A 17,506-nucleotide genomic window follows, 5' to 3' on the forward strand; every position below is an offset into this window, starting at 1 on the left:
TTCGGAAGGTTCTCAGCCGTGACTATCTTTTTGTTTTTGTTTTGTTTTTTGCACTTACTCTTTTGAATTTTTAATTTTGGAAATGATGTCTTTTAGGTTTGGGGAAACTGTCCACGGCCGGTTTGTATCCGCTCTGCTCTGACAGCTCTGACTCAGTGAGAGGCACCCTGTTCAGCTTGGCCTCAATCCCTGGAGGTACTGAAGCCCCACAAGTCAACTGCCATTGTTTTCTCTGCTGAGACAAACGTGCAGGTTCCTTTGGCTTCTGGGGGGTCAGGTTTGGGGGTTCCCGCAAACCCCCACAGACAGATTCCCCCACATCCCGCCTCCAGGACTGAAGCATTCGTTCCCGGCCACCTGGAGGGTGGGTGGCCGACTGGACTGCTCTCGGTGGAGTCCCTCTCCTGAACTTGCTCTTAGACAATGGAAACTGCCTGTCCCAAGGTCACGGCCACTTCCTGAGGCAGCTGCATTCAATGCCTGGCTGATATGGGGGAATAAAGGCCCCAGACCTTTGTCCCCACTCCAGAGATCCCTGGAGGCATCTCAGAGTCTGACTTCCCAGGGAACCTGAGTGCAGATGGGTCTTCTGGGCAGCAGAAAGTCCACAGGTCACGGACCACAAGGGAGCCTTTGTTCAAGGGCCCTGGCAGCAAAGCGCTCAGCAAGCCGGGCCCTCTGCGCAGGCGTGTCGGGGCAGGTCACCATCTTTTCTCAGGTGCGAGCTGAGGTGCACATGTGGTGGACACCCCCCAAGGATGGTCGCTTCCGTCTCAAAGAGACAGATGGAAAGCGTGGGGAAAAAACAAAGACCACCCAAATGAGAACAAGTAAAGGCCACGAAGTCAGAGCTTTTGCCATAGGAAGGGAGCCAACCGCCATCACTTGCGTTTTGCAGAGACTCGGGGCAGGCAGAGCAGCAAGAAAGCTTTATTGGGGGACGGGAAGGCTCCGGGGGTGCCCCGATTGGAGGCTGCTGGCACGGGGAGCTGACCAGAAGTGGGGCGTCCTGTGTGCTGGTGACGGGAACATATTTGGCTTCCTGTGGTCTTAAGCTGGAAGCAGGGACAAAAATGATGGAAATCGTCAGTTATTAATCAAATCCGGCATATCGGGCTGGTTCTTACAGACGTTATTGTGTCGTTTCTGGCACCATTGCAAGAGATCTGTGTGGCTTCCTGCAAATCTGCCTTACAGGCACGCTGGCTTGCTGGACTGGTTATTGCAGATAAGAGGTTGGTTTTCTGGGCAAGTGGTTGGTTTTCTGGGCGGGCTGCTGCACGTTGTGTGGTTATGTATGATCCGGCTGTTGTGTGTTGTGTTTTCAGCCTCTTAAAGGAGACCCGGGGACTAAGGACAAAGAGCAGGGACCCCTTCAAGGGAGCAGAACCGGGGGCTCATCAAAGGCAAGGGGACCCACTGTTGTCTGGCCAGAGGATTTCATCACTGGGCTGGACCACGGACTCCCAATGTCTCGCACTATTTCCGTTCTGAATGGAAATTTTCACTGCCATTTCCTATCCCGGCTTCATCATAAATCGGGGAAGGCAGGCCAGTGGGAAGTGGAAAAAGAAAAAGAAATGTACTCTGAGAGATAGCATAGTAAAGTCAAAGACAATGAGAATATTCCGAAAAGCTGCAAAAAAAAAGACAGATGGCCTCCAACGGGGAGGCGGCGAGACGGGCAGCTGATGCCTCAAAAGCATCAGCAGAAGCCAGACAGGCAGGCAAAGGGCACCGTCGGGGCACCAAGAGGAAGTAAGTGCCAATCTTGAGTTCCTTAGCTATGAACAATATGTTTCGAGAATGAGGAAGGGGTACGGACATTTTCAGGAAAACGAAGGCTGGGAGACTTCAATCAGCAGGTCCTCAGATTTGTTTCAGCAAGAGGAAAGTGACCATAGACAGGAGGTCTGAGAAACAAGAAGGAAGGAAAAGAAAAGAAAGCCATAAACATTTGGGTAAATGCAAAGAAACATTGTCTCACGGAGTATTTTTTAAAAATCATCGAATCAACAACATACATAACAATGATAACACAAAAATCGGGAGGGGATAAACGGAGTTACAAGTTCTGAGAGACTGGTTTCATCCTGGAGGAGTCGTAACTACTGACTAAGTTTGGACACTGATAAGACAGGTGACTAATTTTCCTTTTTTAAAAGTAATCTCTACGCCCAACATGGGACTCGAACTCGTGACCCCAATATCAAGAGTCACAAGGTCCACTGACTGAGCCAGCCGGGTACCCCACAGGTGACTAATGTTTTAATTCTGGGGGTATTCACTAAAAGAATAGAAACACAGTGCATAAGTTCTAAATTAGCAGAGGGGAGAAGTAGAATAATGTGTTTTTTAATAATCAATCCAACAAAAGTCAAGAAAGGAGAGATAAGGAAACACAGAGGTAGGACATATAGAAAGTGCAAAATAAGGTAAAAGGTAAATTCTGTGTCTCCCTCTCTCTCTGCTCCTCCCCTGCTCATGCTCTGTCTCTCTCTGGCCCTCAAAAATAAATAAATGTTAAAAAAGTTTAAAAGAAGAATATTTTACCACTTCTCTCTCACTCACAGAATAAGTAAACAAAGTCAGTAGGGAGATAGATTTGGAAAACATAATTACTGAATGAGCGGCTTGATTTGTGTATATAGAGCACTTGGGAACACACATTCTCTTCAAGCACACTCGGAGCATTTGTTGAAAGTGACCATATACTGGCTCATAAAGCAGTTTCAACAAATCTCAAAGGACTAAGATAATACAGAATCTGCTTCTGACCACAGTGCGATTCACCTAGAGACTGAAAACAAACAAAACACTGGAAAATCCCTATTTGCTTGGGAATTCAGAAACACGTTCAAGTAACAAACGGATCCAGGGAATAGTTTGTTTATTTATTTATTTTTAAATTTTTCTTAAGGTTTATTTTTGACACAGAGAGAGAGACAGAGCATGAGCAGGGGAGGGGTAGAAAGAGAGGGAGACACAGAATCCGAAGCAGGCTCCGGGCTCCGAGCTGTCAGCACAGAGCCCGACGCGGGGTTCAAACTCACAAGCTGTGAGATCATGACCTGAGCCGAAGTTCGACGCTCAACCGACTGAGCCACCCAGGCGCCCCCCCCCCCCCCCAACCACCAAGGAAGAGTTTAGATAGGAATTGAGAATAACAAGAATAAAAATAAAAACATAAAAAAGAACCAGAATACTGTAGCCCCAAACCGTGGGGCACGGGGAAAGCAGCACATCGAAGGCATTTATAGTCTTATATGCACATCTTAGAAAAAGAAACAAAGTGGAAAGTTAATGGAATAAACACCCATCTAAGGAGGTTCGGTGAGAAGCCAGCTGTCGAGAGGCAGGGGTGGACCAGACAGGAGGGCAGTGGTTAGTGAGTGGGCTCAGCTTCTCCACCTCCTCCAACCTGATAGAAAGGGCGAAGGAAAAGCCTCAGGCTCAGGCCTGCAGGTGGAGAGAAGGAATGAGGGGTTGAAGAGAGTAGGAGGCAACGGAAGCCAAGGGCTTACCAGGAAAGTGTGGGATTTCTAGCAGCTCGGAGGGCCCTGCCGAGGCCAGGGACCACGGATCTTCCTCAGCACCCAGGTGTAGGCAAGAATTCACCTTGGGGGTGCCGTGTCACCAAGCAGGTGTGCTTGAGGACAAGGAAGTTGAAGACACCACGGTGGCAAGAGAGTGACTTTCTTGTCGGATCGCAGAATTCATGCGAGAGGACAGCAGGGCAGAGGGCAGGAGCACAAACACCCAGGCACCCCTGTTCTTAGAACTTTGAATTGATTTTTAAATGGACTCCTTTAAACATTTTAGGAAGGTAATCACATTTTACGTAAATAATGAAAGCTTGTCTTTAAAAAGTGTACTCTAGGGGCGCCTGGATGGCTCGGTTGGTTAAGCACCTGACTTTGGCTTAATTATTGTTTGGCATGATCCTACGGTTCACGGGTTTGAGCCCCGCGGCAGGCTCTGTGCTGACAGCTGGGAGCCTGGAGGCTGCTTCGGATTCTGTGTCTCCCCCTCTCTCTGCCCCCCCGCCCCCCCTTATGCTCTGTCTCTCAAAAATAAATAAACGTTAGAAAAATTGTTTTAATTTGAAAAAAAAAGTGTTTTCTATTGACTCACTAAATTCTACTCTTGAAACGCACGCTACACTATATGCTAGGTAACTTGATTTAAATTTTTAAAAATGTAAAAAAAAAAATTGTAATAGATATTCCTGTCATCTCCTCCCCATGATCAAGATTCTTGATCAAGATTTTTAACGATGATCTCGTCACAATTTTGGAAATCAGGATACACAAGGTACGTTGTTTGCATAAGTTGGAGGCAAACGTTTAAAACCAATTTTTTTTTAAATCAACTGTTTCTTTTTTTTTTTTTTTTTTTTTTTTTTTCAACGTTTATTTATTTTTGGGACAGAGAGAGACAGAGCATGAACGGGCGAGGGGCAGAGAGAGAGGGAGACACAGAATTGGAAACAGGCTCCAGGCTCCGAGCCATCAGCCCAGAGCCTGACGCGGGGCTCGAACTCACGGACCGCGAGATCGTGACCTGGCTGAAGTCGGACGCTTAACCGACTGCGCCACCCAGGCGCCCCTTAAATCAACTGTTTCTGATGAGAGTCCCTGCTTGAGCTCAAAGCCCCTCCACCCTGGATTTTTCATTTCTTGGACTCTGAGCCACGCTCCCTGCCTGAGTCCCTGGGATATGAACGACCCCAGTAACACGCAGCCCTTGTCCGTGAAGGCAGCAGGGGGATCTGTAGCTGCCGTTGAGGGAGAGGCTGGTAACAGCCCCTCCTCAGACCGGCTCAGAACTTTGCAGTGGAGGGGAGTACAGTAGAACCTTGGTTTGCCAGCATAGCTCCTTCCGGAAACATGCTTGGCATCCAAAGCACTCGTATATCAAAGCGAATTTCAAGAACCATTGGCTCAGGTGTAATCATGTGACGTTCGGCATCACATATTACTCGTGTTGCAAGACAGCGCTCGTTTATCAAGTGAAAATTTATTGGAAATGTTTGCGTGTCTTGCAGGACGCTCGCAGAACAAGTCGCAGAGGGGGATCTAGCTCACAGGTCAACCGGAGGTCACGTCCTCTAGATGACCTTTCTCAACGGTAGTCTTTTTTGTCCAGTTGGCTTCTCTTAGCATAATGCTCTTACTTTTTTTGTTTTTAATGTTTATTATTTTTGAGAGACAGAACACAAGTGGAGGAGGGGCAGAGAGGGAGGGAGATACAGAATCCAAAGCACACTCCAGGCTCTGAGCTGTCAGCACAGAGCCTGACGCGGGGCTCAAACTCACGAACCACAAGATCACGACCTGAGTCGAAGTTGGATGCTTAACCGACTCAGTCACCCAGGTGCCCCTAAAACCTTTTGAATAATTCTACTGAACTAACTAAACATGTGTTCAAGTTAAAAACATACTTTTTAAGAAATTAAAATTTAAAAAAACCTCAGTGTAAATCCATGGAAGCCTCGTTTCATAATCTTGAAGACGTTTTTTTCCAGTTAGCCTTGGTAAATAACTGAAAAACAAATTAATATCTCTGAACATTATAAGTGACAGGTCAAGAACATCAATCCAATAGTGCATATATAATTATATTTCTATCCTCATCAATTATCCATTTTTATTCTAGAATTTCTCAAAGTTTAATTCCTTAATTTTCTCTTTAGAGAGTAAAAAAAAAAAAAACCCTTCGATTAATAATGACAACAAAGGGTTGAGCACAAAGGGAAACATTGCCCTTGGGTTTTTTGTTTTTGTTTTTTTTTCTTCCTGAAGAGTAATGGTTCAGAATTTGCTAAGTTGGTCTTCACGGAGACTTTCTTGAACTACCATGAGTAACGATAAAACTGAGGCACGGAGAGTCTAAGCTTTTTGCTTGCTGTCACTCCGTGAAAAAGTGGAGCTGGGATTTGAAGCCAGGCAGGGTGACTCCACCCTGCCTTTTACAGGTGGAATCTAGCAGGACTATATTCAAACAATAACATTCATTCAACAACTAGGGGGACTGGGCTCTGAGTGTATTACTAGCTATTCCTGCATAGAAAGCACCTGAGATGATCTGTGCCCTAAAACAAAAAACTGAGGATTTAAGTATGCCCTTCTCTGCCATGAGTAGCTGTGCACGGACCCTGCTTTACTCTCCAGAGTACTCCACAGAAGCAGGTGCGCAGTTCCCAGAGCTGTGCTCAATGGACACTAGGTTCCAGGTGACCCCAATCCACTGAAAAGGGGCTAGGTTCCCCTATAAGAGAACGAATTTCCCTGTATTCTGGGCCATCTTGTCAAGATAGTTCCATTGTTGTCTGAAAACCATTTTCCAGTAATACCTTAGACTGGGGGCTCACAAATATTTTCTGTAAAGGACTAGGCAGTAAATATTTCAGGTGTTGTGAGCTATACGGTTTCTGCTGCAATTATCCAGCAGTGCAAAAGCAGGGAGAGGACACATAACAAAAAGGTATAACTGTGTACCAGTAAAGCTTTATTTACAAAAGCACACAGAGCTAGACTGCCCTAGACTATAAGCTCCTTGAGAAGGAGGCTTGTGTCTTTATCTTTGTAATTTCAGCCCTAGCAATCAAAATTGTCCCGATTTTACCAAAGAGGAAATTAAAACAGAGTCACAGATGTTGATTTTTGAGGAAGGCAGGCATAGAGCTACATACAGTTGGTGATTTGGCTATATTTTCTCTCGCGAAGTCAACATAGATACTGCACTTCTCACGTTAGATCGGAGCTGGTTGGGAAAATTAAAGCAAACACAAAGCAAAAGCATCTTGTCCTCACGAACTCTCCCAACTGGCCTGGCTCTCAGCAAACTTGTCTTTGCAGAGTGAGTTCTACACAACTTGAAGCTAGGAGGTTGCATTGGAGATGGGAGTGATGCAGGCTCAAAACTGTATTTCAGGTGCTCCCAGAGCTCAAGCAAGCGTCTGATTTTGCATGCCCTCAGTTTTCCCCGTCTGGTTCAGTTTCCTAACCGAGGACCCCAGGACAGGTTACAAAACAGCCCGAGTGAGAACAAAGCCTTTTGTTTATTCTCGCTGAGATCATCCTTCACACACAGGCTTTCTTTGGATTTGAGGGGACCTGATAAAGAGTGTTACACAGATTGGGATTCAGCCACAACCAGTAACGTGCAAAGACCGCTTCCGAGTGAGGTCAAGTCCTATTCACTTTCCTTTACACTCCATTTTGCCCCATTGTGATCCCGCGTCTTACAATTGCAAAACATTTTGTGAGTCTCAGTTTCTGCATCTGTAAAATGGGAAAATAGTGCTTGTCGGAAACTTAAATCGATGAACTTGCAGGTAAATCACTGAACCAAGCCGGGGGCTTGGCACGTTGTAAGCGCTCAAAGCACAGTAGCCACCATCCCCACTCTTCGTTACTATTTGGAGCCCCCAGCGCCCATCACCAGGGGCTGGACCAAGTGTGAGGGAGGAGGGCAGAGCTGCGGGTCATCCCTAGGGCTCGGGGCCCTGCGTGTCGTCGGGGTACGTCCGAGCGTCCCTTGCCCCGACCCAGCACCCACGGCCGGCCAGCCGAGGGTAAGCACCACCACTTCCGCCGGCCACCCGTCCGAAATAGCCGCTTCCAGCCGCTTCCGGCTGCGAGCCCTGCAGAGCCCGAGCCGCCCCGCGGTGGGCGGGGTCTACGAGCAGCCACGCCCCTGGCTTCCGGCTCACTTCCGGCTGCGCCGGGCACCCCCCCGGCCGCTCAGGGCTCCTGCCGAGACTGCCCCGCCCTCCCGGGCCCGCCTCTAGTGACGTCAGTTCCGGGGCGGTCCGGGCGGGGCCCGAGCTAGGGCTGCTGCCCCGAGCAGTCCTGGCTCGCGGGCGATGCTCTGCTGCCGGCCACGTCTCCACGCCGGGCCGCGGGCACTTCCCCGCCGTCCGACGGCCGCCCGGCCGCCGCAGGCCTGCCGCGCCGGGTAAGGGGCCCGCGCCTCCGTCGGGGGAGCTGTTGTCACGGCTCCCTGGACCGGCTTGCGCCTGGGAGAGGGAGGTGGGGGCAGGAGGAGGCTTGAATCGGGGCACGCGAGGCAGGAGGGTGACAGAGAAAAGATCAGTGGGGGCACAGGGGCAAGACGAGAGGACTGGAGGTGAGGAATAGCAGAGAAGAAGGAACGGAAGGAGCCCATTGGGGACCGAGACTCAGAATGGGCACGGATGCGGGTCCGAGAGGCTGGAGGGAGGAGGAGGGCTGCAGGGAGCGGGGGCGGGGGGGGGGGGATCCCAAATCGGAGAAGAGGCCCGGGTAGTTCGAGTTTGGGAGCGGAGGATGGGAGAGTTGGAACACTCCTGTATGTTCAGAGAACTCAAAGGTCTTCCCGGGGCAAGGCTGGGCCGCAGGAGGTGTTGCCCTCAAAGAAAGAGTTGGCCTTTTAGGTGACCCAGGCCCTCTACCTGGGAGGGGGTTGTGCACTTCCATCTGCTTGCCTGCCTGCCTCCCCCATGTGAGCCTGGTGGCTGCTTTCTGTGAGCCGTCAACTATCCGGCTGATAGGAGGGATCAGCATCCACATGGCTTGCCATAAGACATAAACATCGTGCTTAGAAATCTGCCTATGCCAACGTGCAGTTATTTTTACCCCCTGGAGGAAGCATCTCTGAAATTGCAATAAAATCGGTGAGGAAAGTATTTAAAGTATGGGTTCCCACTTATATGCTGGACTTGCCTAGCGGACAAAGGAATGTCAAATTAGCCCACACCGCCAACAAAAATTAGCCTGTGATCCAGCGTTTAGCCGTGATACCAAAGTTTACAGAAACCTGGAAGCAAGCATTGTGATTAAGATGATATCCACTTCTGCAGGTTTCCATCTGCCACGCAGACACATCCGTTAGACCACAGGGCACTGTCTATATACACAAAACCACAAACCTGTGTTCCTTGGGTTCTGAGACCAAAGTTCAGCCAGGTGACGTGTCAGGATTAGGTATCTGTAGTTTGCCCTATATTTGTTGCCGCATTTCCTGCTCCTTGGTATATATAGCTTCTCCAGCTTGGAGTGGGGGCCCAGGTCACGTTGCTGCTGATAAATATCACGAGTGATGGAATGTGGGGGTAACACTGTACAGTCCCTTACTGAGCCTAAGGATTACTTGTGTCGGATATTAGGAACCTGACTAAGGCCAGAAAAAGGAGTTCAGCAGTTTGGAGTCTGAGTCCATGTAACTTGTACACAGCACTCAGCATATAATAAACAGCTTCATAAAAGAGTTAAAAAAAAAAAAAATCAAGCCAAGGTTGGGAGCACAAGAATTCAGAGACAGGGCGTATTGGGAGGCATCACGAGATCATGGACCAGAAAAGGATCAGGAAATTGACACCTATGGCCACAGCCTGGGGGTGCCTTTCTAATGGGAGTGTTTCCTCTCTCAGGGGGTGCTGCCCCTTCCCTGCAGCACTTGCGGGGAGCTGATCGCTGAGAAAGAGGAAGTCCCCGCACCAGCCTAACGCCTGTCTTTCCCTCTTCAGGCCTTCCGCTTAATAATAACTTCATTCTTGTTTATTCTCTTCTTGCCGCGGGGGACTCTTTCCTTTCCATCTATTGTAGTCTGAGACCTTGGGCGACCCAGTCTCCCTGCACCGTAAGAATAACTGGCCCGACCCTCGTTTAAGGCTTACTGAAGCCGTTGCAGGACAGACTAGCATTTTAAATCTTGTTAATGGTGTGTCCATTGTGCGTCACCTTATAAAGATTAGTGCAGGTCCCCACACACAGATCGTGACATTGAGAATATGCTGTGGGAAAGTGGAGGCAGGACCATTCCAGAGAGATGAAGTCACGACCCAACGAGGGCCTGTTCTTGACTCCACTGCAGCGGCCAATTCCCATTTCTGTGGGAGTGATCACCAGCCCCTCTGGCTGGGAGTGAATAAGCACTGATGGTATCCAGTAGAAGTTTCCTGAGAAACTTGTGGTGTTTCCTGACATGGCCTTAGAAAAACGTTCCATAAATGCACCCACCTTTGTGTTTGTAACTGTGCGTGTGATCGTACACGTATCCACATGTGGCAGCATGCGTGCACGTGTGTGCCTGTGGGTGTGTGCGGCTGGGTATGCACGCGGCTGTGTGCACACACGAGGGTGCGTGTGGCTGTGTGTGTGCACTTGTGAGCGTTCGTATTAGGGAGCGGGCCCGTGGCGGTCCTCACGCGTCACCACCTACTAATATCTGCCACTCTAGGAGGTGATGAGCTGTTTCTTAATCTCCTGAGTCTATATTAACTATTCATCAATGAGATGATTTCCATTTGTGCTGTTAATATCTTTGCATTACCACTGTACTCCTGATTCTTCTAAAGTTTTGGTGGCTCCTAGGAAGATGTCGTTCCTGATATGTAAATCATGGAGTTTCTCTAAATTATTAAAATCTGTATGTGACACTGTATTCAGTAGGATTACTCTGTGCCTTTCTGCCTGATAGTTCAAAGTACTTGAAGAAAATCAGGCGTTGGTTCCTTTGGTTGGAGCCTTTCAGAAATGTTTTCCAAAAGCAATACATGCTGGTGTTAAGAAAAAAAAAAGAAAAAAAAGACATGTATATGCAGTAGAAAATGAGAATCACCAGGAAATTCATTCCCCTGGCATAACCACTTTGTTAATGTTCCTGTGTAAATCTCTCTAGACCCCTTAACAAACGTCTTTTTCAATAAAAATAGCATCGGAGCGCCTGGGGGGCTCAGTCGGTTAAGCGTCCGACTTCGGCTCAGGTCATGATCCCATAGTTCATGGGTTTGAGCCCCACATCAGGCTGTGTGCTGACACCTCAGAGCCCGGAGCCTGCTCCGGATTCTGTGTCTCCCTCTCTCTCTGCTCCTCCCCCATTCATGCTTTGTCTCTGTCTCTCAAAAATGAATAAATGTTTAAAAAAAAATTTATTTTAAAGTCCTGACATTGAAAGTTTTGACACACACTGTCATTTTCCCAGTGTAATGATCTATTTAACGCTGCTATTTCAGTGTCCCCTTCCTCCCTGGGTTTTCCCCCTGTGCTTCTCCTAAGGAGCGTTTCCTGTTTTTCCAACCCTAGATGCGTCTGCTAACAGAGCGGGGCATCTGCCCATGTCGCCCATGTGCCCCAGAGCATGCCGTGGCCTGGGGCTCTGCCTCCTCGCTGCTCTCGCGCCCCGCACAGCCAGACCTCGCCCGGCGAGCGCACGGTGCCAAGCCCGCAGCTCTCCACGGAGGAAGATGGCCCAGCCCGGGAGCACGCCCTGAGCGGCTGCCTCTAGTGAGTGTCCACGGCCCTGCCCGCGGGGCCACCTGCCTGGTGTCGGGACGGCGAGCCCGGAGGGGGCCCCGAGAGGGCTTTACCACGGAGTGGGAAAAGGAAGAGAGCAAAAGGGAAAGACAGCGAAGCCCCGAGGGGGGCCTGTTCGCAGGTGCGTCACCGTCAGAGGGCCCGCCTTCTGAGGTAGCCCACGAGGGGGGTCCGGGAGCAGGGGTGGACAGGAGGGCCTGGGAGCACGTGGGCCTCTGTGGCCCTCTCCTGTTCTCGTGACCCCGATGCCAGATACCACAGGAGGTTTTCTCTTGGCCTTGGGTCAGAATAGCAAAATGCTTGGGGGAACCCCTCTTTGGGGGGGGGGTGCAGCCTCTCCCCGATGCTGGGGGTGGAGGAGGAGCCCGCTCACCGCAGGGGCCCTGGGAGGAGCCGCCTGGAGGCTGTCCCCAGACCGGGAACAAGACTGTCCCGTCTGTTCTGCGTGAGGAACCAAAAGGGAAGGAGGAAATCTGTTTTGGCACAGCGGATCAGTCCCTCCCTACCTTAGCTGGATTATCAGCCCTGAAGTTCACTGAAACGCTAGAGTAGGGGTGTTGGCAGACCTTGGCCGGCGGGCCAAGTCCGCCGGCTGCCTGTTTTTGTGCATAAAGTTTTATCGGGACGCGGCCGCGCCCGGCGTTTACCCACGGGCCACAGCTGCTGTTGCGCTACAGCAGCAGACTTGAGTCTCCGAGACAGAGCCCGCGTGGCCCGCAAAATCTAAACCATTTGCCATCCGGCTCTTTACTGACAAAGTTTGCCGAGCCTGCCCTAGAGATCGGTAGTGAGGGGGACAACGGAACATTCAGGAAGCCCCGGTCACAGCACCCCACCGCAGCAGACCCCCGACCCAGGCCTCACACAGGGAGCGTGCTGGGCTCAGCAGTGGGAGATTTCAGATGCATTCAATAGACGTAACTGGCCAAAGAAAGAGCCATTTAAATACATTTATTTAGCGAGAGCCCAGCTGCGTGGCCTCAGCTCATGGGGGAGTGTGAGTTCTTTGTTCCCGAAACCTTCCAGTTTCAATTCTTGCCTCTCATGATGTTGTGATTTTCGTCTGATTCTTCTCTCCCCACCCTACCCCCACTTGTTTCTGTCAGAACAAAGAATGCCTTTGGCATTCTAGAAAACAGATGCAAATCTGTGGTTTGTAGGGCTGAGTCCTCTAAACCTGGGAGCTACCAGGAGCTCTTATGGACAGTTTTGGATGGAGGGTGCAACCTGAAGCTAGAAAAAAGCTGGGCACTCTCGCAAAGGGTGAGAAGCATCGAGGAATGAGCCAGCCTTCCGGAAGAGTTTGTCCTCGACAGACTTTCCCAGTCACAGGGCGGTTTCACAACAGTCTCCCAGATCGCGGGAGGCAGAAAGCCACCCTGTGGCCACACACCCCTTCGTGGCGCACAGGGGCCGTGTTGCGTAGCCCCCGGCAAGGCTAGAAGTGCTTGCTGGGGCAGACTGATGGCCGGCGCTGGGTCACAACCTGCAGGGATTTCACGAGTCCAGTGCGGGTGGGGCCATCGGGGAGAGGCCGCGGGGCCAGACTTTGAAGGCCACCTTGGCCATGGTAGTGAACTTCGGGGTTATCCGGGGATATTATGGGGTTTAAGCAGTGGAGGCAGGGTCACCTTTGTGTTACAAGGATCTCTCTGGAAGCTGTGGGGTGGCAGCGAATCGGGGCCAGGATAGAGACGCTTGAAGGGGTTTCATGCGTGACTCAGGGCCAGTGGGAGGACAGTGAGCCTGCCCCGCTCCCCAGGGGCCAGCCTGGTTATGGGGCCACGGAGCACAGTGAGTAGCATCCGTGCTGGGCGAGGAGTTGATCAGGGCGTTTTCACATGACCCAAGGGCTGCCTTCCGGGACGTTCTGTCGCGGCTCAAGAACGTCATGGTGAGGGCCAGTGGAAAGACCAAAGGCCTTGGGTGTCTTCAGGCAGGACTGATTTTGGAGGTGCCCTCAGGACCCCCAGGCTCATTGCCCGCCCTGCAGCTCCCAGCATGCCTGGGTCCTGTTTGCCCCGTGTCCAGATCGAGTGTTCAGTCGTGGGACCAACCTCAGGCCTGCAGGGGCTCCCCCGCAAATCCCAACTGCCCGGTGGTAGCCTGCCAATCTCTGGGCTGATCCTAGGTCTCTTGGCTTCTGGCCTTGCTGCTCCACTCACCTCCCCTGCCCCTGCCCCTTCCCCACCACGTGGATCCCATCCATCTTTCAGAACATGGCCCACGTGTCCCTTTCCCAGAAGCCTTCCCTGGCCACGCCCCTCCCCCCAGCAGAACTCCGGGCCTCCACACAGAGGACCAGCCTCCAACTTACATGTCAAGGCCTTCCCATGTGCCATCACCTGCCTGCTTCCCAGCACTGAATCACACCTCTGCTTTTTACTTGCAGTAACTTGCAGTGACCTCTTTTCTGTGTCTCCTACTGTATGGCGGGCTCCCTGAAGGAAAGAGTTGTCCGGCTCTCATCTTTTTGTTCTAAGCGCACTGCTCGGCACATGAGCAGGCACTCAGAATATTGGATGAATGGATGAGTGGATGGATGATGGAGAGATGGAGGATGGATGGATGGATGGATGGATGGATGGAGTGGCTGGTGAATGGGTTGATTGGTGGATGGACAGATGTGGTAGTAGGTGGACAGACAGGTGGATGGATGTTGGCCGGATAGACTGATGGATGGGTGGGTGGGTGGATAATAGATGGATGAATGAATGATACTTGATGGTTAGATAGACGAATGGGTGACGGCTGGCTGGCTAGCTAAATGATGTCTCCCATGTGAAGGGTGTGGTCAGCCATCGTGGGGTGCACAGAGTGTGTTGGGCCTGATATGTGATCTTGGCCAATCTTGGTGATTGACAGGCCTTGGCCCAGTGAGCATGGTCAGGTCTTGACCCTCTGTCTACTCCTCTTTCACACCAGGAACTCTGGGTGGGAGAATGGGCACTTGGGAGGTTGAGACACAGAGTGAAGTTGGGTCAAGGAGTGCTTTGAGCCTGTCAAATACAGGCACCGGGCAGATCACTAGACCACCATGGTTGAGACGCATCTCGAGCTCCCTGGGTGCCAGGCCCTGGTGGGAAGACTCGGCTCAGTTTGCGGACCTTCCAGAACCCTCCATGGCAGGCACAGAACCATGCCCCGTGTCCCAGGTGAGGCTGTGCATTACTGACCAGACGCCTTCTTTCTTGACCACAGATCCTTCAGCCCGGCAGCAGGGAATTGTTAGCAGCCTGAGGAGTGGCCAGCTGGGAACCTCAGGGACCGCCCAGCCTTGCTCCTGGCTCACCCACAAGATGTGGACAGCCCTTGTGCTCGTTTGGATTTCCTCCTTGTCCTTATCTGAAAGCAAAGCGCCATCCCAGGATCTACGTAAGTGAGAAAGCCGTGTGATTGCTAGTCAGGCCTGCAGTGGTCCCAAAGCACCCTGAGCCCAAGGGACGTGTGCAAGCCTAGGCCAGCGAGTCAGGAGCCGCAGGGCCACCCAGGTGCTAGGCCGGGGAGGGCCGTCAGGCCAAGCTTCTCTGGGGCCAGCTTGAGTAGAAAGCCCTCAGGGGCCTGACCTCTGAGCCCTGAGAGGGTCATTTGCTTGGCCCTGCAAAATTTCTCCTGTAAACCCGATCCTGTCACTGAGGAATTCGTCTGTTCATACATCAAATATTTCATTACACTCCTGCTCCGTGCGAGGCACCGTTCATCTCCAGGAATTCCTGCCGCAAATCCTTTCATAAAGCCAAGAATTCTTTCATGGTGTGACCATCCGGGCCGTGGTTTGTCTGCTTTGTAAACCTGGGTGTGTGTTTGATGCGTTTTGTTAATGGTGAATCACGCCTCTGAGGTGAGACTTTCACTCTGTCTGATGTTCCGGGAATTGGATCAGAGAGGGAAGCTCTTAGGCCTTCGATGGGCTCAGGGTTCAGAGGGAAGGGAGTTTTCACGTCAGAGTGGCGAGCACCTCTCCGGTGGGCGGCAGGCTCGATGTGTGCGGGACGAGATGGGAGGGGAACATGCTCCCACGTCCCCTCCTTTATTCTCGCTGGACTGTGGGGTCAGTCCCCACCGGCCAGGCCAGTGGGCCAGAAATTAAGACGCTCCCTGATGGGGCGCCCGGGGGGCTCAGTCGGTTGAGCGTCCGACTTCAGCTCAGGTCATGATCTCTCGGTTCGTGAGTTCGAGCCCCGCGTGGGGCTCTGTGCTAACCGCTCAGAGCCTGGAGCCTGCTTCAGATTCTGTGTCTCCCTCTCTCTCTGCCGCTCCCCTGCTCATGCTCTGTCTCTCTCTGTCTCAAAAATAAATAAAAACATTTTTAAAAAATTAAAAAAAAAAAAAAAAAGACGCTCCCTGAATAATCCACCTGCCCAGGATGGAAAGTGACTATCTTTTTCTCCCTTTTCTGACTTTAAGGGCACCTAGTCTCTAGCCAGACAGCTAATTCAGCCAAGAATGCCTCGGTGACGGCGGCTGCAAGAGTCCTTAATGACACGTCTGGAACGATGACCGTGCTGACGCCTCCTGTCACACTGACCACAGGGACTCTGGGGACCGACCCCAGCTCTCCTGCAGTCACAGCAGGGAGCACATTCAGGACAGACACAGCTGGCCCGGCAGCCTCCGGGGGACCCTCACCAGCTTCGGCGGCGTCGACACAGCGGACCCCGTCCTCCGCGACCGCTCCCGGCGCAGCCCCCGCGCCGGCCCCGAGTGTCAGCCCGCTGCCAAGAACGACGGCGCCCGCGACGTCGGCCACCGTTGCTCGGACCACAGCTGGCCCCACAGCAAGTGCCAGCGCCCCGACAGGCACGCGCGGCCCCCCCGTAGCCAGCCCCGCGCCCCCCACGAGTCCCCAAGCGCTTGACGTGTCCACACGAGGCCCCGCCGTCCGGACGTCGACGGCCCGGCCCGGGGCTGGCACAAGTGGGCCCACGCCCACCCTCGCCGACACAACCCCAGAGCCCACCCGCCCATCCACGGCTCCCGTGTCCACCACAGCGGTGACCGCCACCGAGGCCCAGGCCCGGGAGCCGGCTGCCAGCACGCCGCCGGCACCGGCCTCTGACTCCACCCCCACCCCCAAGGTGGAGGCCACGGCCCCCGCGACGCGGCCAGGCCCCGCGCCGTCTACCCGGGGAGCTGCGGGCCCAGACACGCCCCGGACGCCGGAGCAGGTGCGGCCCGAAACCCCGCCCGGTACCGCGTCCACCGCCCCGACACCCGGGAGCTCGGGGGGCTCCCAGGTGCCAGCCTCGGCCCCGTGCCCGCTGAGCACGCAGGGCCCGTACCTGGTGGTCACCACCCGGCCCCTTCCCCAGGCTCTGGTGAACAAAAGTTTCCTGCTGGCGGTGCTCTTGCTCGGGGTGACCCTCTTCGTCGTAGTCTTGGTTCTGCTGGGCCTGCAAGCCTACGAGAGCTACAGGAAGAAGGAGTACACGCAGGTGGACTATCTGATCAACGGGATGTACGCGGACTCCGAGATGTGAGGGGCCCGGGAGGCGGGGCCCGGGAGGCCGAGCCCGCCCCCCTTCCGTCTCGCCTCCGAGACCAAATCCAGCGCTTCCAGATTCTTTTGGTGCAATTGGGACGAGTGCCGGACGCTTAAGCGTATCTACTTGCTGTCGGATTGACTCCACGAGCCCTCGAGAGTTGCTTTGTTCATATTTATTTTTGTAAACAATCATGTCAACGGAGCGGGCAGTGGCCCCGCCACGGGCAGGCCTGGCAGGGCCCCGGTGGGGATCCTGACCAGAATTAAAGCAACGACTGCTTTCCGTTCAGACCTGTGTCTCCCCGTTTGTGTACGTCGTGTCCCGTCCACCGCTGTGCCCGGCCGGGGGCGGGGGCGGGGGGGGCGGGGGGCCTTGCTGCGATGCACATGACCGGACTCCTGTTCATCAACGTCGACTGCTCCATCGGGCCCGGGGGTCTGCTGTGTCTGTGCTGCTTCCTGGGGCTTCGCTCTGATGCCCGACCCTGCCCCGCACTCGGTGGGGGGAGCCCCAGCCCATCTCTGGCACCCCGTGGAGGCAGAGCCTTTTTCACAGACGCCCCTTTTCTGAACCGTTCCGTGGCGCAAGCTTAGAGCCTCACGTAAAACACGTGAGCTCCACAGTGTGGCCGGGTCGGCCTGCACCTGCTCGACCCCCAGGCCTCAGCGCTCCCGGGGCCCTCTCCCCTGAGCAGGACGACGTCCCACACAGCCCTCAGAG

At 53.0% G+C, this 17,506-nt stretch overlaps 1 protein-coding gene across 2 annotated transcripts; it reads left to right on the forward strand.

Moving 5' to 3' along the window:
- Window positions 1-7,804: 7,804 nt before the first annotated feature.
- On the forward strand, window positions 7,805-17,074 carry CD1H11orf24 (chromosome D1 C11orf24 homolog). 2 transcript variants are annotated; one of them, XM_047823992.1, is made up of 4 exons: window positions 7,805-7,962; window positions 11,070-11,421; window positions 14,502-14,675; window positions 15,708-17,074. In XM_047823992.1, the coding sequence occupies exons 2-4, from the start codon at window positions 11,070-11,072 to the stop codon at window positions 16,778-16,780; spliced, it is 1,599 nt and encodes a 532-aa protein (XP_047679948.1). In that variant the 5' UTR covers window positions 7,805-7,962; the 3' UTR covers window positions 16,781-17,074. The 2 variants fall into 2 exon arrangements, with proteins under 2 accessions (XP_047679948.1, XP_047679949.1); XM_047823993.1 differs by lacking the exon at window positions 11,070-11,421.
- The last annotated feature ends 432 nt before the right edge of the window (window positions 17,075-17,506 follow it).

Source organism: Prionailurus viverrinus, chromosome D1, assembly GCF_022837055.1.
Source record: "Prionailurus viverrinus isolate Anna chromosome D1, UM_Priviv_1.0, whole genome shotgun sequence".
NCBI lineage: Eukaryota > Metazoa > Chordata > Mammalia > Carnivora > Felidae > Prionailurus > Prionailurus viverrinus.